This window comes from Lissotriton vulgaris, chromosome 6 (genome assembly GCF_964263255.1).
Source record: "Lissotriton vulgaris chromosome 6, aLisVul1.2, whole genome shotgun sequence".
Classification (NCBI taxonomy): domain Eukaryota; kingdom Metazoa; phylum Chordata; class Amphibia; order Caudata; family Salamandridae; genus Lissotriton; species Lissotriton vulgaris.
The window spans coordinates 908,708,695-908,733,419 of record NC_141694.1 but is presented as its reverse complement, the minus strand read 5'-3'; the positions used below and the strand labels follow the sequence as shown (position 1 = coordinate 908,733,419).

The following is a 24,725-nucleotide window of genomic DNA, read 5'->3' as shown; positions in this document are numbered from 1 at the left end:
AGGACTGAAGAGCCTATCATAGGGGTGAATTATAGGTATCTGAAAGAAACAGGTTATTATTAGATTCCTTACCTTAGAATATCCCCAGGCGTCAGACTGGATCTGGAAACTTTTGCGTAGCAGTACCCCTGCGCGTCGGTATGCGTCGTCTGCGGCTCCGCGTCCGTAGTCGGCGTCGTTTGCACCGGGATGACGTCGCCGGAGTACTTAGACGCCGCCCTCGCGCGCTGACGTCAGTTCTTCTTTTTTCCGCGCCAGCTAAGCGCAGATCCGCGGAAGTAGGACCCTTTTAGTAATTTTTTGACTAAAACTTTGATCTTTTTGATCTGTGTTTTTCAAGTCAATTGACTCAGACGGTGCCGGTAGGGATCCCGGGTTCAAACCATGCTCCAAGTGCAGCCGACTGATGTCGGGTACCGACCCCCATCGCCGGTGTCTTCAGTGTCTAGGCCTCGACCACGACGACCGAACCTGCTCCGACTGCCGGGCCCTGACGTCTAAGGCTTGGCGGGAGCTGTCCCGCAAGCGACTTGAGCTCCGGCAGTCGGCCCTGTGCCGTTCGAGATCCCGGTCCCACAAGAGGTCGAGGGACAGGTCGCGGGGTCGGAGCCCTCGTAGCTCCGAGAGTCTGCATTGGTCTTCAGGATCAAGATCCTATGGTAAGAGGCATGAGAGGTTGGAAAGGCGTCATCTCTCTTCCGACCCACCCCGACGCTCGCGCGACGCAGCCGGGGGTTCGGGTGACACCACCCACGCGGCTCTGACGGAGTTGCGGGCATCGCAACCTGCCCCATACCTTCCGGTCCCTGAGCATGACGCGACGCCAGAGGAGATCGAGCGGTACCTCGTGGCCATGAGGTCTCTACCTCCTCCGCCGGGTTCCGTGGCGCCTTCGGGCCCAGCAGCCCCGTCTGGGTGGCCTAGCGGGTTGGGTGCTTCGGCTCCGACGCCGCCGGGTGCTTCGGCCCCGGCGCCGCCGGCGACTTAGGTCCTAGCGCCGCAGGCCCTCACTGGATCCGGTTCCGGATCCTGGTCGTCGCCGGTCGACCACACCGGCGCCGTCCCCTAGGGTGTCGCCCCCGGCGCCGCCTCCGGGAGATGCCGTCCCCGATCCTGCCCTCGATTAGGTTCCAGCGCCGGAGCGGCGCCGCTCTCGACGTCGTATGGAGACTTTTACTTACACGAACTGGCCTCATCCTTTGAGCCTGCATACCAGGAGATGGGTGACGAGGGGGATTGAGAGGGGTCTGAGGACCCTCTGACACAGGAGTGTCAGTCTCAGCAGGACTGGACAGGTGCGCTTGGGATTGCCAGTACACTGGACACCTCGCCAGACACTGGTTTTGTCTCCCCTCCCACCGTGGCTACAGAGAAGGGGGCTGCCCACAGTGTGGTGCTGACGCGGGCGGCCAAGGCCTTGGGCCTGGAACTCCCTGTCGCGGCCGTGAGGACTAACCTCCTCACTGAGGTCCTTAAACCGCAGTCATGCTTGGCTGAGCCTCTGCTGCCGTTTCGTCTTGTCAGACGTTCTTTTGGGCATGTGGTCCAAGCCCGCTACTGGTCAGCCTGTAGATAGGAACGTGGCCAGACGCCACCGCCCGGCTCCGGGCGACCCTTGCTTCCTGTCCACACACCCCACCCCTGAGAGCCTAGTCATCCAGGCCTCCACCTCCCAGAATGCATTCCCGACGGCCCCTCCCGATCGGGAATCCAGGAGGTACGAGCATTACGTTAAGATAGTATTCTCCTCCCTGAGTTTGGGACTGCGATCAGTAAACACCGCGTGCCTCTTGGGCCGCTACACCCACTTTCTGTGGGACACGGTCGCGGACGTGCTGCCACAATGTCCGGCGGAGGTCCAGACTAAACTCACCCAAGCCCTTGCGGAGGGTCGAGATGCAGCACGGTTTTCTATCCGGTGTGGGCTGGATACCACCGACTCACTGGGCAGAGCGATGGCAACGACGGTGGCGATACGTCGCCACGCCTGGTTGAGGTCCGCCAACTTTTCGGCCGATGTCCAGAACACTCTTATGGACATGCCGTTCGATGGCCGTCACCTTTTCGACGACAAGGCTGACCATGCGCTTGAGCGCTTTAAGGACTCCAGGGCTACGGCCAAGTCCTTGGGCCTCTCGGCCCCGCGCCAGCAAACTGGTGCCTTTCGCTCCTTTCGTGGCCAAGGAAGGGGCACTCCCACACGTGCTGTCAGCCACACACCGCAGACTAACATTCAACGCGGTGGCGGCTGTGGAAACCGCTGTGGCAGTGGTCGGGGACAACGGCGAGGCCAGTCCACACCTTCCCCTGCAGCATCCACCTCTAAAGCCCCCTAGTCCGTGCTTTCAGGCCCATGTGATGCCAGTGGGGGGCAGGGTTTGCCATCACCACTTCCACTGGTGCACTGTCACTTCGGGCAGGTGGGTGTTGCAAATCGTCCGAAGGGGCTACTCCCTCCCCTTCGAGACGACCCCTCAAGCCATGCCACCTCAATACCACCGCGTGTCGGGGGACCACTTGCAACTTATGCAAGAGGAAGTTACGGCCCTCTTGGCCAAGGGGGCCATCGAGCACGTTCCTGGGCCGGAAGTAGGGTGTGGCTGTTACTCCCACTACTTTCTGGTACCCAAGAAGGGCAAAGGGGGCCTACGCCCTATCTTGGACCTACGGAACGTCAACGGCTTCCTCCGGAAAGAGAAGTTCAAGATGCTGACACTGGCTCAGGTCTTAGCTGCCCTGGACCCAGGAGACTGGATGGTAGCTTTGGACTTGCAGGACGCTTATTTCCACATTCCCGTTCTGCCGGCCCACCTGCTCTACCTATGGTTCACGGTAGGCCACGAGCACTTTCAGTTTACCAGCGCCCCACTGGTGTTCACGAAGGTGATGGCGGTGGTCGCAGCTCATCTGCGCAGGTTAGGGGTTTCAGTCTGCCCCTACCTCGACGACTGGTTGTTGAAGGCGGGCTCGCCCCAGACAGTCGTCAGCCACCTCCAGACAACGGCAGACCTCCTGCACCAGCTGGGGTTTGTGAGAAGTTGGCCTGGTATATGATGTTCACTATTCTAGTGAACACCTTGCACCAGTCCAAACAACCCTTATGGTGATGTTTGTAAAGTCAACCTTATAGACCAGCTATCCCAGAGGTAGCGTGGACAGAACAGTCTTAGGCTAAAAGACTCTTGAGGGCGTGTAAAGCCAGCTGTTTTACCATATGTAACCCCTTGAATACCAAATGTAAGGACACCACACAGGATATATATAAAATATTTATGTATTTATTCACTAACACACTCCTCTGAACTCTTTATGTGGTCAGAGGCAAAAACACATAACAAGTTACTCTCAGAAATACTTTAAATAGCACAATTTACAGTTAGGCCCTAGGGGCGCGTAAAACCATATACTAAGTAAGTGGTATAAGCACCACGACTTGGGAAAGGAAGAGGCCTAGGGCCTAGGGAATCATTGGGGCTACACTATCTGACCCTTAGGGTAGGAGTAGGAGGCCCACAGGCGGCGCGTGCAGTGTCAGTACACTCACACGAGAGTCAATAGAAAGTCAATAGGAACTTAAAAGGTAAGTAAATGGAGATTTAGGACACTTCCGGTCTAACTAGGAAGATACAACTAACAAAACTGGACACTAGCATAGTCAATCCCTACAGGAGCACCGAAGTACTCCGTTACCTCACCCACGGGCTGTGGGTGCATAGGTGTCAAAGTGTGTCTGGTTTTCTCGTTGATTCCTATGAAGCCTTGGAAGAAGATGCTGCAGGCGACCAGGAGGAAGATGTCCGGGTGGATCCAAGGGTGGATCGGAGTTGAAGAAGACCTGAAAGCAGAGGGGACAGAGTCTAGGTCAATAGCCAGTGACCGGGTGGAACCAGACGTCGTCGAGGAGCAATCAGGCGCTGTCGGGAAGCTTGTCTTTGCAGCCACGCGGACCAGGAGGCGTCGAGGACGACCAGGTGCTGGAGAGGAGCTGTCCCACGAAGGTTCTCTAAGATGGAGGGGTCGGCTTCAAGATCGGAGCCAACAAGCCTAAGCAAAGGCAACCCACGCAGGATACACAAAAGGCTTCTGGTGCAGACCAGGAGGGTCTGAGGTACTTCACCTTTGCAGGGAAGCAAGGGCCAGTCTGGAGCACGCAACCAGCGATGGATTTTCAAGAGGATCGTCGCCACATGGCTACTAGCCAACGGGCCAGCAACCGGACAACGCGTTGAGCAGAACACAAGCAGAAGGGCCCCACGCAGATCTCGTGGAGTGGGGAGGGCTGGTCTTCGGTGCAGGTGGAGCTCGGTGTCTGGGTGTCTTTGTCCCCAGTGCACAGCTTCAAGGATACCTCAGGAGCTGCGCTGTTAGCAAGTTGAAGACTTTCCAAGTTGCCTGGTTCCACGGGTTCCGACGCCTTCCGACGCCTTCCACGGAGCTCAGCTGTGCTGGAGTCGTGCAGTGGGGTCAGAGAGGTCTGGGAGTCGAGGTCTTGTCGGGCCCTGTGCTCGGGTGCCGGCGGGAACGGGGACAAAGCAAGCCGTCGAGTTGCTGGATGGTGCCTGGTTGCCCAGGGTCGTCACTCCTTGGCCATAAGGGAGATTCTTCAGTCTTCAGCTCAGTTGAATGTCGAAGGGTCCAGAGTTTCGTCTCAAGTCGATTCCAGGATTAATCTAAAGTCTCCTGGGTCAGCTCCTACCTTTATACAACTAAAGGGGGCTGGGTTACTCACTAGGTCCCTCCTATGGGTGGGACCAGGAAGGGGGGTGGTTACACACCCTTTCCTTTGTCCAGTTTCGCGCCAGAGCTGGGACTGGAGTGCCCCAGTAACCGGTTTGAACTGGGGTATGCATGAAGCACCTAGTGTGCTCCAGGCAGTGTCTCAATCTATTCAGCCCTCCCTTTCCCAATACACATCCTCCTGTCTGGGGTGGTACTCGCACCTCCCCAAGCAGGAAACCTACTGTCCAAACCTCTGTGACTGGAAGAACTCCCCGCAGCAGGAGGTCAGACTTGTGTCTGTGTCAGCAGCATCCATTTTGTGATGCTGGGGCTCTGGTTAACTTTAACCAGGATAGTCAGAACTAACATGTCTTCTCCCTCTAGAAGGGTGGAATGCTACCCCCGTCGCCAGAATTGGCGAAGGGGTAGTATTCCAAAGCGTATGACACCTTACACAACATGTTTGGATAAAGCCAAACCAAACTTAGCATTTAACTGCGAGGTTCATAATGCACTTAAGAGTATATGGTATGGCAAAATCATAGAACAGCTATAAGGACATGGTTCCGAAAGCTGCAGACACTCAGCTCAGGCTAGAGCACCATCTCACACATAACCAAGCACTCTGCCTCCAGTATTGTTAAGGCCTGCCATAGGAGTGACTTATAGGTTACTATGTGTCTATATATAAGGTAAGTATAGGGATACTATACCTAAGCAAGGGGTGATTACACGACCTTGCCCCAGCTGAGTGATCAGCCAGTTGTGTCAAATTAGGTGGCCAGCCAGGGGTGGCATAATATATGCTGCAGCCCCTGGTAGGCCTTGGGTGCAACTATGCCCTGAGTACCTATGGTACACTTATACAGGGACTCACAAGGGTGACCCAATATCCAACTAGGTATGTACCTACAGTACATGAAGTCCATTTTACAGAGAGAGCCGATAGCCTGGGGTCCTGAATAGCAGGATCCCAGGCCAACTAAGTCGAAAACCAGCTAAACACTAGGCAAGAAGTTGGGGGTAACCATAGTTGGGTATCCACCTTCCTACAGGGTTTTCCCTCAATGTGCCGAAGTCACACCTGTGCCCCTCTCAGAAGCTCCTCTTCATCTGAGCGGTTCTCGACTCGGCACAGTTTCGGGTTTATCCTCCCGAACAGCGGGTTCGGGATATACAGGCTCTGATACCAATCTTTCAGCCTTTATCCCGGGTCTCTGTCAGGTTGACGCTGCGGCTTCTGGGGCTGATGGCCTCCTGCATCCTTCTGGTGCATCACGCCCGGTGGCGGATGCGGGCTCTGCAGTGGGACCTGAAGTTTCAGTGGGCCCAGCATCAGGGCAACCTGTCCGACCTTGTCCTGATCTCGGAGGGCACTGCGAGACAGCTGCAGTGGTGGCTCACGGACTGCGATTGGGTCAGCTGCAGGTCCCTCTCCTTACCTCAACCGGAGCACGTTGTTGTGACGGACGTGTCCCTCCTAGGTTGGGGAGGCTGAGATCAGAGGCCTCTGGTCTCCGGCGGAGTCCCTGCTCCATATCAACCTTCTGGAGCTGAGAGCTATTCGTCTATCACTGAAGGCATTCCGCCCCTCTGTCCGGGGGAGCGTAGTGCAGGTGTTCACGGACAACACCACCGCCATGTGGTACTCCAACAAACCGGGCGGGGTGTGGTCAAAGACCCTCTGCCAGGAGGCTCTGCGCCTCTGGCAGTGGCTGGAACATCAGGGCGTGACCCTGGTGGTTCAACACCTGGCAAGTTCTCTGAACATGCACAAAAAAGGAGGGAAAAAGGAGGTATACTTCTAAAGAAAGAGCCCTATGTCTGGGTTCAGAGACCTGTCTCGTGTGGTGGCTGACTTTACAGAAAAATATCTAAGTGTAGCCAAAAAAAGAAAGAAAAATGTCTTTCTTATAGTCCCCTCACTCACCGGAGTTTCCTCACGTGACATGCTTCATCATTGGGGTCCTCCCAGTTCTCTACGAAAAGGGGCGTGCTACGACTTGCGGAACTACGTAGGAGCACTGTAATAGTGGATCAGTATATGGTCAACATGTTTCACGCTACCCCAAGCGTTTCTTCAGGACCAGTGATTAACGTTGTTCCTAATTGGTACACGTGTAGTTCTACATACATACGCTTGGTTTTGGGCGAATGTAGGAAGATGCGGTCCGAGGGGAAGCAGCTAGGTAACACAGCGCGGCATTGCTGATTCGGAACATTGTTTCCAACGAGGCAATACCGCCCCCTAAGAGACCATGATGTGCTATTAAGCACCTACAAAAGTTCACCAGTGAGCAATACATTCGCCCAAAACCAAGCGTATGTATGTAGAACTACACGTGTACCAATTAGGAACAACATTAATCACTGTAAATAATTTTTTTCACTAACAGATTCCTAATCCTAATTCTAGGTTTTTTAGGAGTGGCACAATACAGGGCTGGTCCCTGTATGGTCCTGAAGAAACGCTTGGGGTAGCGTGAAACATGTTGACCATATACTGATCCAGCTACATTATAGGTTGGTGCACAGTATAAACCCCCCCTTTTTAACATACCGGTCTAGGAGCAGAATAAAACATTGAGGCCCACTAGCACGGTATTTTTAAACTCACATACACCCATCCACTCCACTCCACTTTCCCTACACCACACATAGTCCTTCACTATTACAGTGCTCCTACGTAGTTCCGCAAGTCGTAGCACGCCCCTTTTCGTAGAGAACTGGGAGGACCCCAATGATGAAGCATGTCACCGTGAGGAAACTCCGGTGAGTGAGGGGACTATAAGAAAGACATTTTTCTTTCTTTTTTTTTGGCTACACTTAGATATTTTTCTGTAAAGTCAGCCACCACACGAGACAGGTCTCTGAACCCAGACATGGGGCTCTTTCTTTAGAAGTTCTCTGAACGCCAGGGCGGACGAACTCAGCCGGCTGTGCATGATGGATCACGAATGGCGTCTGAACTCAGATGTGGCGCAAGGCCTCTTTCTGCAGTGGGGAGAGCCTTGGTTAGATCTATTCGCCACCGAAGAGAACGCGCAATGTCATCAGTTCTGCGCGTTGGAATTTCCAAGGCGGCACTCCCTCGGAGACGCTTTTCGTCGCGAGTGGAGTTGCGGTCTGTTGTACGCCTTTCCACCTATACCACTTCTGCCCAGAGTGCTGAAGATCATCAAGCGCGACCGGGCTCAAGTTATCCTTGTGACTCCGGACTGGGCACGAAGGTACTGGTATCCCGAGCTACTCAGTATGTCTGTCGGTCCCCAGGTTTGTCTGCCTCTTCAGGAGGACCTTCTGTCGCAGCAGGAGGTGACGGTCCTCCACCCGAACCTGTCCAGTCTCCACCTACATGCTTGGAGATTGAGCGGCGACAGTTGAGGCCATTTGACTTTCCTGAAGTCTGTACTGTGATTCTGGTAGCCAGGCGTCCCTCCACAAAGTCGGTATACGCCTGCAGGTGGAACAGATTTGTGACATGGTGCACAGCAAAGGCTGTGGATCCTCTCTCTGCCCCCCTTTCTGAGGTTCTTCTATTCCTTCTTTCTCTTGCCCGGCAGGGCTCTGCTCTGGGCACTCTCAAGGGCTACCTTTCTGCCCTTTCAGCTTTTTTAAGGCTACCTGATCAGCCATCTTTGTTCAAGTCCCCAATTGTAAATAGGTTTTTGTAGGGCATCACACACATGTTTCCCCCTGTTCCATTTGTGATGCCCCAGTGGGACTTGAACCTTGTTCTTACCTATCTGATGTGCGCTCCCTTTGAGCCACTTCATAACTGTCCTCTTCGCCTTCTTACTCTGAAGACTGCTTTCCTGGTTGCCATCACCTCTGCCAGGAGAGTGAGTGAGCTCTATGCTCTTGCTTCCAAACCTCCTTTCCTTTCTGTCCATCTGGACAAGGTTGTGTTGTGGACATGACCCTCTTTCCTGCCCAAGGTTGTCACAGCCTTCCACATCGGGCAGTCAATCACCTTGCCCACCATCTTTCCGCCTCCGCATCCCTCAAAGGAGGAAGAGCGGCTCCACCGTCTGGACCCAAAATGTGCGCTCTCGTTCTATCTGGACCGCACACACCAGTTCCGGTTGGATGACCAACTTTTTGTTGGTTACGTGGGGGCTAAGAAGGGACTGGCGGTACACAAGCGGACCATCTCTCGGTGGATCGTGTTGTGTATCAAGGCATGCTACTCCTTGGCTAAGAAGGAACCTCCTGTTGGGCTGTGGGCCCATTCCACTCAGGCCTCGGCGGCTACTACTGCCCTGGGCCGGGGAGTCCCCTTGCAGGACATTTGTCAGGCAGCTACGTGGGCCTCGCTGCACACGTTTGCAAGACACTACTGCCTGGACAGTCAAGTCCGGAGGGATGGCTTCTTTGGCCGTTCCATCCTCCAGGACTTTCTGGTGTGATTATTGGTTCGCAGACCCACCACCGGGGTTGGTATTGCTAGGGTATCTATTCTAAGGTAAGGAATCTAATACGATATATCTGGAAGAAACAGTAGTTGGTATTAGATTCCTTACCGACGCACCCATCCTCCCCGTTCTGCGAACCAATATCTAGGGTTAAGGTCATCCCCTTTCAGGGCCCTACTTTCATGGCACCAGTGTAGGTTTTTATCATGGCTCTGCGTTTCTGGCGTGGAAAAGCTGTGTATAAGAACTGACGTCAGCGCGCGAGGGCGGCGTCTAAGTACTCCGGCGCAAATGACGACGGACGCCGAGCCGCAGATGACGCCTACCGACGCGCAGGGGTACTACTACGCAAAGGTTTCCGGATCCAGTCTGACGCCTGGGGATATTCTAAGGTAAGGAATCTAATACTAACTACTGTTTCTTCCAGATATATCGTTACCAAAGGTAAGTAACTTGTTCTTGAAGTGCAGTGACCTAAGAAATAAGTAAACATATCTGTTGTGAGAGGTGCAAGCACCAACTCACACAGGCTGCAATGGCAGACCTGTAGTCACAGTTTAAATGGACTAACATGGACTGGTGTAATACATGCCTCAGCCCATGGGAGACCCCCTCAGTACTTTATACTAGGGACTTATAAGGGTACACCAGTAACCAATTGTGGATGTACAAAAATACTTACCAGGGACAATTTAGGGAGAAAGCACAGTGACTGGGGTCCTGATTAGGAGGGTCCAAGTCAGAATAGGTCAAAAACATACTGACACCGAGCAAAAAGTGGGGGTAACCATGCTAAAAGGATCCTTCCTTCCTTCAGTGCCCATGTTCCATGACAATGGAGCAGGCTGACAAATGTTCTTGTTTTTCCTACTCCCAGAACCAAAGGTGAAAGTTTTTACACCTGTGAGTTTAGGATGAACAACATGCCTCTGGGGGTACAGTACATCAAAGCCTGACTTATGCTAGTTTAAAAAATGAATGTTTGTTAAGTGTAAGATGGGTCACGATTAACGTCAATGCTTGACAAGGGTGAAATTAATGTTGAATTTGCTTCCTGAAAGCAAAATCTGATTTTAATATGAACGTACTGTTTGTCCAACAGAAAAAAAACTGGCTGAATACTCCAAAAAGTGTACTGCAAAGTCAAAACCTTTATCAATTATAAGATCTCTTGAAGAGAAGTATGTGGCCATTATGAAAAGACTACAGTTTGGTAAGTTGTGTATTGTTTCACTTTTTATTCTTTAAACATTTGAGCCTTTAAATTATTTTAGGGTGTGATTTGCATCCAGAAGTTAGAAGCCGAAACAGCATTTTTTTGCCCTGTCCTCAGCCATTAATTTTTTAAGAGCTTCTTTTAGATATTACTTGGGCATGCACGTTTTCTTTTATTGTTTGAGGTTTATATTTTGCTTCGCATCATTGTGCATGGCGGCATCTTTCTGTATTTTACAGTATTTGTGCTGCAAGGGGGTTGGGAGGAATTTCATAACCCTTTAATGTAAAATAATTTTAGACTTCTGACACCCCGTAGATCTGAGCACATTGTATGTATGACCAAATGAAAATGTATGTGAAAGCTTGGTTTAAGAGTGGCTTTCTTACAGACTTTGTCTTATATTAAAATTTTTAGTGTTCAGCAAGCCGCAACCATTACGTGAAGGTTAGTCTTCTCCAAAAAGTGGTCTTAGACATAAACCGTAGTTTAATGAGGGTTTTTTGAAGAACAGAGTTACATTGAGATCCAATTCAGCAGAGAGCTGAGCACTGTAGGAGAGTAGGGTCTGCAATCCTATGATCACCCAGATTTTTTTGCTTTTGTTTCACTGGTTTACGGCTTTCTCTGGCTGTGGGCCTGCTAATCAGACCCACAGCCTTGCTGTTCTCTCACTAAATTGACACGTGTACCTTAGGTGCATTTACCAATTGGTACTGGGCCACCTTATCAGACCCTGTATCTCAGGGCATAGGTGTACCCAGGGCCTACCAGGGGCTGCAGCATGTATTATGCCACCCCTGGCTGGCCATCTAAATCTGACACAACTGGCTGCACGACAGCTGGGGCAAGGTGGTGTAATCACCCTTTGCTTTAGATATAGTATACCTATATCTAACCCTAAAATGGACACACAGATTCCTATCAGTCACTCCTATGGCAGGCCTTGACAATCCTGAAGGCAGAGTGCTTGGAATCGTGTGAGATGGCGCTCTGGCATGAGCTGAGCCCGTTTGCAGCTTGCGGAACCAAGTCCTAATAGCTGTTTCATGATAACGCATACCATATACTCTTAAGTGCATTATAATCCTCGCGGTTAAATGCTATCTTTGGTATCGCTTTATCAAAACATGTCGAGTAAGGTGTCATAGGAATTGGAATACTAACCCCTCGCCAATTCTGGCGACGGGGTTAGCATTCCAGCCTTCTAGAGGGACACGACATGTATGTAACTGTGAACCCCGGTTAAAGTTAACTCAAGCCTCAGCATCACAAAATGGATGCTGCCACCACAGACACAAGTCTGACCCCCTGCAGCTGGGAGTCCTTCCAGCGAGGGGAGCTTGGACAAAGGGTTTCCTGTCAGGGGCGGTGCTAGCACCATCCCAGACAGGGTTTTGTGTATCCTGGGTAGGCAGGGCTTTACAGGAAGGTGACTGCAAGTGGCACCCTGGTGCTCACTACGCATCTGCCGGCTAGAACCAGTTCCAGGGGCACACCAGCCCCTGAGCTGGGGAAAGTCCGGCATGGGAGAGGGGTGTAACCACCCCCCTTCCTGGTCCCACCCCTAGGGCAGGACCTAGTTGCGTACCCACCCCTTTCTTTAGGATAAAGGCAGGAGCGGGGACCCTTCCAAATTAGATCATCTTTGAATCAAGAAACTACTTTCTACGAAAGGAACTCTCGACTTCTTCTTAAGATTTCTCCCTTGTGGCTAAGGAGTAGTCACCCTGCACCCGCAGGCACCATCTAAGAACACTGCGGTTTGCTGCACGTCCTTCCTCCGGAATCCGACCGAACAGCACGACGAGACCCGGCTTCCCTGGCACCTCTGACCTCTACCTACCTCTACAGCTAAGCTGAGAACCGTAGGTGCGACGAGACCTCGAGGGACCGGCCATCATCAGAACTGCACGACTTCTATCCAGCACGACCGCCAAGGGATCCTCTGGTGAGTGCTTTGGGGTCCGAGAAGCCCCGACCCTGAGCAGCTCCAGCACCGAAGACCAGCCCCCCAGCATCCACGAGATCTGCGTGGGGCCCTTCTGTTTTTTGGCTGCTCACCGCGTTGTCTGGCTACTAGCCCGCTGGCTTGTGGCCTTACCGACGACATCACCACTGCTGGTCTGGTTGCTCCAGACTGGCCCTTGCTCCCTTCCAAAAGAGGAGCACCCCGGACCCTCCTGGTCCACTCCAGACGCCATTTTAGGTCCACCGCGTGGGCTTGAATTTGCCAAGACTTGTTGCCCCAATCCTGGGTCCAGCGACGTAGACAGCAGCAACCATCGTGGGACAGCTCGCACCTCCATCCTGGTCGCCGACAACGCCTCCTGGTCCGTGAGACTGCAGAGCCCAGCGTCGCCCACTCACCTGGTCGAGGTGACTCCATCCGGTGCCATCCTGGTGCCCATCTAATCACTGGCTAGTGATTCAGAACTTGGTCCCCTCTGCTTACAGGTGTCTTCCATCTTCGATCCAGGCTTGGATCCACCGAACAATCTTCACTGGTCGCCTGCCAGCAACTCCTTCTTTCAGGCTCCTGGTTCGTCAACGAGGATTCCCAACGTCTTTTCAGACCTATGCAGCCGCAGCCCCTGGGCTAGGTAACTTCGGCATTTCGGTGCCCCAGCATAGCCTCACTATCCAAGGGTCCAGATCCACTGTCGTTTTCAACCTACCTTATCGGGTTCGCCCGAGAACACTAACTTTACTTTTACTACCCTCCATAGACTTTGTCCCGCATCCCGCGTGAGAGTGCACACTCTGCACCCGAGTCCCCTAGGCCTCCTACTAGTAATCTGAAGGTTCAGTAACGTAGTCCTAGCGATTCCAAAGCCTATTAGTCAAGTACTTACCTGCTAGTAATTTCGCATTCCACTTCCATAGTATATGGTTTTTCGTGCCCCTCGGGCATTTGTGTAAATTGTGCAACTTTGCGTATTTTCCTAAGAGCTTTGTTGTGTGCTTAGTACCCTGTCCTCATAAAGAGTACAGGGCTGTTGTGATCTAAATAAATACACTGTTTATGTTCATAACACTTGTGTGGTGTCCTTTCACTTGGTGTTCAAGGGGTATATGTGATGGTATAACAGCTGGCTTAACACGCCCTCTAGAGTTTAGCCCGAAGACTGCTCGTATCCATGCTACTAGGATAGCTGGTCTATAAGGTTGACTTACAACCAATCATCAATAAGGGTTGTTTGGACTGATACATAGTGATCACTAGAATAGTGAGCACTGCATATCAGGCCAACTTCTCACAAGCACCACTGAACATTAACTTTAAACAGCACTAGGCAACGAGCACGCACCACACTTCAAGTTCTAGAAGCTGCGGCTGTCAGAGGGAAATGCTAAGAACACCACGACACCTCACCCGTCACAAATAAACAACCAATATATAAGCTGTTGCAAACAATAAAACATATTAAAGATGTAAGAAACTAAAGTGTGGTAAAAATAATGCAAAATATATTAAATAGATCAAGAAACACAATCTTGTAATCGTAGGGGAACTCGCTTCAAGCTAAACGGTTTAGACCCCCTTTCATCACTTTCAGACTCTGGAACCACCACGCGTGTGGGAGGCATACGGGTTGCACCCATACATGACAAAGGGCAAAACTTTGCAACTCTTCTGAGGTCCTAAATTTTGTGATCACTTGTCTTTATGGCATTCTTAAACACTTTAATAACCTGAAAAGGCTTGATAAATTTGGAAATACCTCCAGTTTCCTTGGCTGTAGGAAGGTGGATATCTGACTATGGTTGCCCCCAACTTTTTGCCTGGTGTTTTGCTGGTTTTTCGACTTAGTTGACCTGGGACCCTGCTATTCAGGACCCCAGGCTCACTGCTCTCTCTGTAAAATGGATTCCATGTACCTTAGGTACATACCTAATTGGATACTGAGTCACCTTATCAGTCCCTGTACAGTGTACCTTAGGTACCCAGGGCATAGGTGCACCCAGGGCCTACCAGGGGCTGCAGCATGTATTATGCCACCCCTGGCTGGCCATCCAAATCTGACACAACTGGCTGCACGACAGCTGGGGCGAGGTGGTGTAATCACCCTTTGCTTTAGATATAGTATTCCTATATCTAACCCTAAAATGGACACATGGATTCCTATCAGTCACTCCTATGGCAGGCCTTATCAATCCTGAAGGCAGAGTGCTTGGAATTATGTGAGATGGTGCACTGGCATGAGCTGAGCCCGTTTGCAGCTTGCGGAACCAAGTCCTAATAGCTGTTCCATGATAACGCATACCATATACTCTTAAGTGCATTATAAACGGTTATATGCCAACTCTGGTATCGCTTTATCAAAACATGTCGAGTAAGGTGTCATACGAATTGGAATACTAACCCCTCGCCAATTCTGGCGACGGGGTTAGCATTCCACCCTTCTAGAGGGACACGACATGCATGTAACTGTGAACCCCGGTTAAAGTTAACTCGAGCCTCAGCATCACAAAATGGATGCTGCCACCACAGACACAAGTCTGACCTCCTGCTGCTGGGAGTCCTTCCAGCGAGGAGAGCTTGGACAAAGGGTTTCCTGTCAGGGGCGGTGCTAGCACCATCCCAGACAGGGTTTTGTGTATCCCAGGTAGGCAGGGCTGAGAGGAAGGCGACTGCAAGTGGCACCCCGGTGCTCACTGTGCATATGCCGGCTTGAACCAGTTCCAGGGGCACACCAGCCCCTGAGCTGGGGAAAGTCCGGACACGGGAAAGGGGTGTAACCACCCCCCTCCTGGTCCCACCCATGGGCAGGACCTAGTCGCGTGCCAGCCCCTTTTCTTTAGTATAAAGATAGGAGCGGGCCCCCTTCGCAAATTAGATAATTCTGAATCTTGACTACTTTCCACGAAAGGACTCTTGACTATTTCTGAAGACTCTCCCTTGTGGCTAAGGAGTAGCCACCCTGCACCAGCGGGCACCATCTAAGCGCTTGCGGTTTGCTGCACGTCCATCCTCCGGATCAAGACTGCCCAGCTCGACGAGACCCGGATTCCCTGGCATCTCTGACCTCTACCTGCATCATCAGCCCAGCTGAGATTCGTGGGTGTGACGAGACCTGAAGGGACCGGCCATCTTCAAAACTACACGACGCTTATCCATCACGACCGCCGAGGGATCCTCGAGTGAGTGCTTTGGGGTTTGAGAAGCCCTAACCCTGAGCAGCTCCAGCACCGAAGTCCAGCCCCCCAGCATCCACGAGATCTGCGTGGGGCCCTTCTGCTCTTTGCTGCTCACTGCGTTGCCGGTCACTTGCCTGCTGGCTAGTGGCCCTCCTGACGACGAACCACGACGATTACACCACTGGTCTGGTTGCTCCAGACTGGCCCTTGCTCCCTTCCAAGAGAGGAGCACCCCGGACCCTCCTGGTCCACTCCAGACGCCATCTTGACTCCACCGCGTGGGCTTGACTTTGCCAAGGTTTGTTGCCCCAATCCTGGGTCCAGCATCGCCGACAGCAGACACCTTCGTGGGACAGCTCGCACCTCCAGCCTGGTCGCCGACAACGCCTCCTGGTCCGAGGGACAGCAGAGTCCAGCGTCGCCCACTCACCTGGTCGAGGTGACTTCATCCGGTGCCATCCTGGTGCCCACCTAATCACTGGCTAGTGATTAAGAACTGAGTCCCCTCTGCTTTCAGGTCGTCTCCATCATCGATCCAGGCTTGGATCACTCCGAACATCATCACTGGTCGCCTGCCAGCAACTTCTTCTTTCAGGCTCCATAGACTTAAACGAGGATTCCCGACGTCTTTTGAACCCTATGCTGCCGCAGCCCCTGGGCTAGGTAACCTGAGCATTTCGGTGCTCCAACGTAGGTTCACTATCTAAGTGTCCAGATCCTTTTTCGTTTCAGCTCTACCTAGTCGGATTCGTCCGATAACACTAACTTTACGAATACTAGCATCCATAGACTTTGTCCCGCATCCCGCGTGAGAGTGCACACTCTGCACCCGATCTCCCTAGGCCTCCTGCTCCTAACATTAGGGTTCAGTAGTGTAGTCATAGCGATCCTGAAGCCTCTGGGTCTTGTTACTTACCTGCTAGTATTTCGCATTCCACTTTTAGTGTATATGGTTTTTCGTGCCCCTCGGGCATTTGTGTAAATTGTGCAACTTAAAGTATTTTCATAAGAGTTTTGTTGTGTGCTTAGCTCCCTGACTCATAATGAGTTCAGGGTAGACTTGTTATAAATAAATATCCTTTTATTTTCATAACAACTTGTGTGGTGTCCTTTCACTTGGTGTTCAAGGGGTATATGTGATGGTAAAACAGCTGGCTTAACACGCCCTCTAGAGTTTAGCCTAAAGACTGCTTTTGTCCACGCTACTAGGATAGCTGGTCTATAAGGTTGACTTACAACCAATCATCAATAATGGTCGTTTGGAATGATACACAGTGATCACTAGAATAGTGAGCACTACATATCAGGCCAACTTCTCACATTGGCGACTTAATCTTGACCCAGTCTCCAACATTGACTACAGTACTCTTGACAGCTTTTCTTTCATCCTACCGAACCTTCCGTTCAGCCATAATACCTTTCTCCCTTTCTCTCCAGCCATCTGTGCTGCCCACATTGTCACACATTAAGGAACAAGAGGGAACAAATTCAGTATTCGCCATCCTTCCTTTGAACAAACGAAAAGGAGCCACACCAGTAGATGAATGAGGAGTGAACCTATACTCCCTGAATTTCTTTCTTAAGGCCACCTCCCAATTATCACCACAGGATCTTGCCAGTTGCATATATTCCTTCAAAACCTTGATGAATCTTTCTACAACACCATTACTTTGGGGATGATACAAAGAAGCTTTCTTGTGCTTAATCCCCCTGAAAGACGGAAGATCTTGCATTACTTTCGAAGTAAATGAACACCATTAGCTGACAAGAGTGTTTGCGGGAAACCTTCACTCTCAAAAAGCTCATCTAAACACTCAATCACCACAATAGCCTCCACAGAATTTGCAACCTTTATCTCAGGCCACCGCGAAAACAAATCCATACACAAAATGACATAACGATCTTGAGAATTGAAACTTACAGGTCCTAAAATATCTATTGAAATGTCAGACTATGGACCAGCTGCTTGTTCTTTAACAATCATGGGTTGAACCCTACATTTGAGTAATTTGTCACAATGTGCACATTCAGCACAGTCACAAACAATCCTCTCCACAAACACATCCATGGCGGACCACCAGTACGCCTCTCTGATTCTTTCCTTGGTTTTAGCAATGCCCATGTGCGAAGCCAGAGCGTTTCTGACTAACTTATCCTTCAAAGTAAATGGCGGAACAAGCTTACTTCCACGCAAGTTCATCCACTAAAGCCAAATCTTCTTTGACATGCCAAAAACCTCTTGAGAATGTCATCACCGTCCTTCTTCTCACACCAACCGCCTTTCACCATGGTAATAATTCTTTGTAAAACATCATTATCAGCAAGCACATTATTTGCACCAGGTAAGTACTGTAGGAAGGTGGATATCTGACTATGGTTGCCCCCAATTTTTTGCCTGGTGTTTTGCTGGTTTTTCGACTTAGTTGACCTGGGGCCCTGCTATTCAGGACCCCAGGCCCACTGCTCTCTCTGTAAAATGGATTCCATGTACTCTAGGTACATAACTAATTGGATACTGAGTCACCTTATCAGCCCCTGTACAGTGTACCTTAGGTACCCAGGGCATAGGTGCACCCAGGGACTACCAGGGGCTGCAGCATGTATTATGCCACCCCTGGCTGGCCATCCAAATCTGACACAACTGGCTGCACGACAGCTGGGGCAAGGGGGTGTAATCACCCTTTGCTTTAGATTTAGTATTCCTATATCTAACCCTAAAATGGACACATATTCTCCTATCAGTCACTCCTATGGCAGGCCTTATCAATCCTGAAGGCAGAGTGCTTGGAATTATGTGAGATGGTGCTCTGGCATGAGCTGAGCCCGTTTGCAGCTTGCGGAACCAAGTCCTAATAGCTGTTCCATGATAACACTATACCATATACTCTTAAGTGCATTATGAACCTCGCGGCCAAATGCTAACTTTGGTATAGCATTATCAAAACATGTCGAGTAAGGTGTCATACGAATTGGAATACTACCCCCTCGCCAATTCTGGCGACGGGGGTAGCATTCCACCCTTCTAGAGGGACACGACATGTATGTAACTGTGAACCCCGGTTAAAGTTAACTCGAGCCTCAGCATCACAAAATGGATGCTGCCACCACAGACACAAGTCTGACCTCCTGCTGCTGGGAGTCCTTCCAGCGAGGGAGGCTCGGACAAAGGGTTTCCTGCCTTGGGAGGTGCTAGCACCACCCCAGACAGGATTTTGTGTATTAGGTAGGCCAGGGCTGAAAGGAATGAGACATGCCTGGTGCACACAAGGTGCCCTGTGCATACACCGGTCAGAACCAGTTCCTAGGGCACTCCAGCCCCAGAGCTGGCGCAAGACCGGACAAAGGAATAGGGGTGTAACCACCCCCCTTCCTGGTCCCACCCAGAGGAGGGACCTAGTCGTAGTGCAGCCCCCTTTAGCCGAATAAAGGTAGGAGCTGGTCCCATTCCAAATGAGATTATCTGAAAGAGACACGTTAGTGATAGATTCCTTACCTAAGAATATCCCCAGGCGTCAGACTGGATCCGGAAAGTTTTGCGTAGCAGTACCCTTGCGCGTCGGTAGGCGTCGTCTGCGGCTCCGCGTCCGTCGTCGGCGCCGTGATGACGTCGTCGGAGTACTTAGACGCCGCCTCCGCGTGCTGACGTCAGTTCTTCTTTTTTCCGCGCCAGCCAGCGCAGATCTGGAAAGAGCAGTTCCCTAGTCACTTTTTGACTAAACTTTTGTGATCTTTTGATCCATTTCGAAGTCTTTACGACTCCGACGGTGCCGTTAGGGATGCCCGGATTCAAGCATTGCGACGAGTGCGACCGTACCATGTCGGTCACGGATCCCTACCGCCTGTGCCTGATGTGTTTGGGCGTCGACCATGACGCCGAGGCCTGCTCCGACTGTCGGGCCCTTTCGAGGAAGGCCAGGCGGGAGCGGTCCCGCAGGCGACTCGAAATCCGCCAGTCGGCCCCGCGCTGTGTTAGGTCCTGGTCCCACGGGAGGTCGAGGGACAGGTCGCGCGGACGGAGCCGTCACAGCTCCGGGAGTCGACGCCACCCCTCCGGGTCCAAGTCGTCAGGTAAGAAGCATAAGAAGTCGAAGAGACATCATTGCTCTTCAGACTCCCCCCAAAGCTCTGGCCGGGCGTTCGGGTGACACCGCCCACGCGGCTCCTCGGGAGTCGCGGGCGCCGCGTTCGGCCCCATACCCACCCGGTCCCTGGGCTGAACGCGACGCTGGAGGAGATCGAGCGCTTCCTCATGGCCATGAGGTCCCTTTCTCCTCCGACGGGTTCCGCGGCGCCTTCGGGCCCAGCGAACCCGTCTAGGGGCCCTAGTGGGTCGGGGGCTACGACCCAGACGCCGTCGGGTGCTTCGGCCTCGACGCCGCCGGCGCCTTCGGGCCCGGCGCCGCAGGGCCCCACGATCCCGACACCGCTGGTGCCCTCGGGCCCGGCGCCGCAGGGTACAGCGGCCCCGGCGTCGTCGGCGCCTTCGGGCCCGGCGCCGCTGGACCCTCCTCGGGCGATGGATCGTCACCGGTGGACCTTACGACCCCCCCGGCGTCGGTCCGTGTGGTGTCCCCTCTGGCGGCGTCCTCGGGCGGCACCGTCCCCGATGCCTCCTCTCAGTCGGTTCCGACGTCGGGACGACGCCTATCGGCGCCGATCTCGACGCCGTTTGGAGATTTTAGTTTCTATGAACCATCCTCATTCACTTACGACCCTGAATCTCAGGAGATGGGGGAAGAGGAGAATTGGGAGGGGTCTGAGGACCCTCTGGCAAGGGAATGCCAGTCTAACATGGACTGGACAGGAGACCTTGGGGAGGCCAGTGGCCTGGACACCTCTCCAGACACTGGATTTGTCTCTCCTACCGTGGCTTCGGAGAAGGGTGCTACTTATGGAGTGGTGTTGATGAGGGCTGCCAAGGCCTTGGGCCTTGAGGTCCCCGTCGCGGCCGTGAGCACTAACCTCCTAACTGAGGTCCTTAAGCCGCAGTCATGCTCCATGGAGCCTCTGCTGCCGTTTAATGAGGCCTTGACGGACGTTATTTTGGGCACTTGGTCCAGGCCCGCTACAGGTTCGCCTGTAGATAGGAACGTGGCCAGACGCCACCGCCCGGCCCCGGGCGACCCATGTTTCCTGTCCACCCACCCCACCCCCGAGAGTCTGGTTATCCAGGCCTCTAACTCCCAGACCGCCTTCCCGTCGGCCCCGCCGGACAGGGAGTCCAAGAGGTACGAGAACTAGGGCAAGAAGATCTTCTCGTCCCTTAGCTTGGGACTGCGGTCTTCCAACACCGCATGCCTCTTGGGCCGTTACACCCACTCTCTGTGGGAGACGGTGGCGGAAGTGCTGCCAGAGTGTCCGTTGGAGGTACGGGCCAAACTCGGCCAAGCCCTACTTGAGGGCCGGGACGCAGCAAAGTATTCAATCAGGTGCGGACTGGATACTACTGACTCGCTGGGCAGAGCGATGGCTACGACGGTGGCGGTACAACGCCACGCCTGGCTGAGATCCACAAACTTTTCGGCAGACGTCCAAAATACACTCAAGGACATGCCGTTCGATGGCCGTCGCCTCTTTGGCGACAAGGCAGACCACGCGCTTGAGCGCTTTAAGGACTCCAGGGCTACGGCCAAGTCCTTGGGCCTCTCGGCCCCGCGCCAGCAAATGGGTGCCTTTCGCTCCTTTCGTGGCCAAGGAAGGGGCGCCCCCACACGTGCCGCCAGCCACTCGCCGCAAACTATCGTCCAGCGCGGCGGCGGCCGTGGAAACCGCCGTGAAGGCGGTCGGGGACCAAGCGGAGCCAGTCCACACCTGCCCCCGCAGCATCCGCCTCTAAACCCTCCTAGTCCGTGCTTTTCGGCCCATGTGACGCCAGTGAGAGGCAGGGTTCGCCATCACCACTCTCACTGGCGCACAGTCACTTCGGACAGGTGGGTGCTGCAGATCGTCCGAAGGGGCTACTCCCTCCCCTTCGAGACGACCCCTCAAGCCATGCCACCGCAACACCACCGCGTATCGGGGGATCACTTGCGGCTCCTGCAGGAGGAAGTTTCGGCCCTCTTGGCCAAGGGGGCCATCGAGCGCGTTCCTGGGCCAGAAGTAGGACGTGGTTGCTACTCCCACTACTTCCTGGTACCCAAGAAGGGCAAAGGGGGCCTACGCCCTATCTTGGATCTGAGGAACGTCAACGGCTTCCTCCGGAAGGAGAAGTTCAAAATGCTGACACTGGCTCAGGTCTTGGCTGCCCTAGACCCAGGAGACTGGATGGTAGCGTTGGACTTGCAGGACGCATATTTCCACATCCCCGTCCTGCCGGCCCACCGGCGTTACCTGCAGTTCACGGTAGGCCTCGAGCACTTTTAGTTTACCGTGCTCCCCTTCGGCCTTACCAGCGCCCCACGGGTGTTCACGAAGGTGATGGCGGTGGTCGCGGCTCATCTGCGCAGGTTAGGGGTCTCAGTCTTCCCCTACCTAGACGACTGGTTGTTGAAGGCGGGCTCGCCCCAGACAGTCGTCAGCCACCTCCAGACTACAGCGGATCTCCTGCACCATTTGGGATTTTCCATCAATGTGCCGAAGTCACACCTGTGCCCCTCTCAGAAGCTCCTTTTCATCAGAGCGGTTCTCGACTCGGCGCAGTTTCGGGTTTACCCGCCCGAACAGCGGGTTCGGGATATACAGGCTCTGATTCCGATCTTCGGGCCGTTGTCCCGGGTTTCGGTCAGGTTGACGCTGCGGCTTCTGGGGCTGATGGCCTCCTGCATCCTTCTGGTGCATCACGCACGGTGGCAGATGCGGGCTCTGCAGTGGGACCTGAAGTTTCAGTGGGCCCAGCACCGGGACAACCTGTCCGACCATGTCCTGATCTCGGAGGGCACTACGAGACAGCTGCAGTGGTGGCTCACGGACCGCGATTGGGTCAACGGCAGATCCCTCTCCCTTCCCCAACCGGAGCACGTAGTTGTGACGGACTCGTCCCTCCAGGGCTGGGGAGGCCACTTGGGAGAGGCGGAGATCAGAGGACTCTGGTCTCCGGCGGAGTCCCGGCTCCATATCAATCTGTTGGAGCTGCGGGCGATTCGTCTGGCACTGAAAGCATTCCTCCCGTCTGTCCGAGGGAGTGCAGTGCAGGTGTTCATGGACAACACTACCGCCATGTGGTACTGCAACAAACAGGGCGGAGTGGGATCGTGGACCCTTTGCCAGGAGGCTCTGCGTCTCTGGCAATGGCTGGAACATCAGGGCGTGACTCTGGTGGTTCAACACCTGGCAGGTTCTCTGAACGCCAGGGCGGACGAACTCAGCCGTCGGTGCTCGATGGATCACGAATGGCGTCTGAACTCGGACGTGGCGCATGGCCTCTTTCTGCGATGGGGAGAGCCTTGGTTAGATCTATTCGCCACCGAAGAGAACGCGCAATGTCATCAGTTCTGCGCGTTGGAATTTCCAAGGCGGCACTCGCTCGGAGACGCTTTTCGTCGCGAGTGGAGTTGCGGTCTATTGTACGCCTTTCCGCCTATACCTCTTTTGCCCAGAGTGCTGAAAAAGATCAAGCACGACCGGGCACAAGTCATCCTTGTGGCTCCGGACTGGGAACGAAGGTACTGGTATCCCGAGCTACTCAGTATGTCAGTCGATCCCCCGGTTCGTCTGCCTCTTCAGGAGGACCTTCTGTCGCAGCAGCAGGGGACGGTTCTCCACCCGAACCTGTCCAGTCTCCACCTCCATGCTTGGAGATTGAGCGGCGACAGTTGAGGCCATTTGACTTGCCTCCTGAAGTTTGCAACATCATTCTGGCAGCCAGGCGTCCCTCCACAAAGACGGTATACGCCTGCAGGTGGAACAGATTTGTGGCATGGTGCACAGCAAAGGCTGTGGATCCCCTCAATGCCCCTCTCTCTGAAGGTCTTCTCTTCCTTCTTTCTCTTGCCCAGCAGGGCTCTGCTCTGGGCACTGTCAAGGGCTATCTTTCGGCTCTTTCAGCCTTTCTGAGGCTGCCTGACCAACCTTCTTTGTTCAAGTCCCCTATCGTAAATCGATTCCTGAAGGGCATCACTCATACCTTTCCTCCTGTTCCCTTCGTAATGCCTCAGTGGGACTTGAACCTGGTTCTAACATTTCTGATGTGCGCTCCCTTTGAGCCACTTCACAACTGTCCTCTTCGCCTTCTTTCTTTGAAGACTGCCTTCCTGGTAGCCATCACCTCTGCCAGGAGAGTGAGTGAGCTCCAGGCTCTCTCTTGTAAGCCTCCTTTCCTTTCAGTCCATCCGGACAAGGTTGTTTTAAGGACTAGGCCCTCCTTTTTGCCTAAGGTGGTCACGGCCTTCCACATTGGGCAATTCATCACATTGCCCACCTTCTTTCCGCCTCCGCACCCCTCGAGAGAGGAGGAGAGGCTCCACCGTCTGGACCCAAAACGTGCGCTCTCATTTTATCTGAACCGCACACAGCAGTTCCGGGTGGATGATCAACTCTTTGTTGGGTACGCGGGCGCTAAGAAAGGGAAAGCGGTGCACAAACGGACCATCTCTCGATGGATTATCATGTGCATCCAGGCATGTTACTCCTTGGCTAAGAAGGAACCCCCTGTTGGGCTGAGGGCTCATTCCACTCGCGCCACAGCCACTACAACTGCCTTGGGCCGAGGTGTGCCCTTGCAGGACATTTGCAAGGCAGCTACGTGGGCCTCGTTGCACACGTTTGCAAGGCACTACTGCCTGGACAGTCAAGTCCGGAGGGACGGCTACTTCGGCCGTTCCGTTCTCCAGGACTTCCTGGTGTGAATATTGGTTCGCAGACCCACCACCACGGGATGGTATTGCTGGGGTATCTATTCTAAGGTAAGGAATCTATCACTAACGTGTCTCTTTCAGATGCACAAGTTACTACTTGTGTAACGATATATCTGTAAGAGACATTAGTTAGTGATAGATTCCTTACCGACCCACCCATCCTCCCCGTTCTGCGAACCGATATCTAGGGTTAAGGTCATCCCCTTTCAGGGCCCTAGTTTCTTGGCACCAGTGTCGGTTTTTGTCATAGCTCTGCGCTTCTGGCGCGGACAAGCTGTGGCTAAGAACTGACGTCAGCACGCGGAGGCGGCGTCTAAGTACTCCGACGACGTCATCACGGCGCCTACCGACGCGCAAGGGTACTGCTACGCAAAACTTTCCGGATCCAGTCTGACGCCTGGGAATATTCTAAGGTAAGGAATCTATCACTAACTAATGTCT

The 24,725-nt window shown here is 53.3% G+C and overlaps 1 protein-coding gene across 6 annotated transcripts in view; it reads left to right on the top strand.

Annotated features, from left to right (window-relative positions):
* The window catches only part of BIRC6 (baculoviral IAP repeat containing 6), a 2,386,688-nt gene that overhangs the window by 2,201,564 nt on the left and 160,399 nt on the right, over positions 1-24,725 (top strand). For all 6 annotated transcript variants that reach the window (XM_086926902.1, XM_086926900.1, XM_086926901.1 and 3 more), the window contains one exon: positions 10,237-10,347. In XM_086926902.1, coding sequence (XP_086783028.1) covers positions 10,237-10,347 — 111 coding nt within the window. The remainder of the gene's footprint in view (positions 1-10,236; positions 10,348-24,725) is intronic.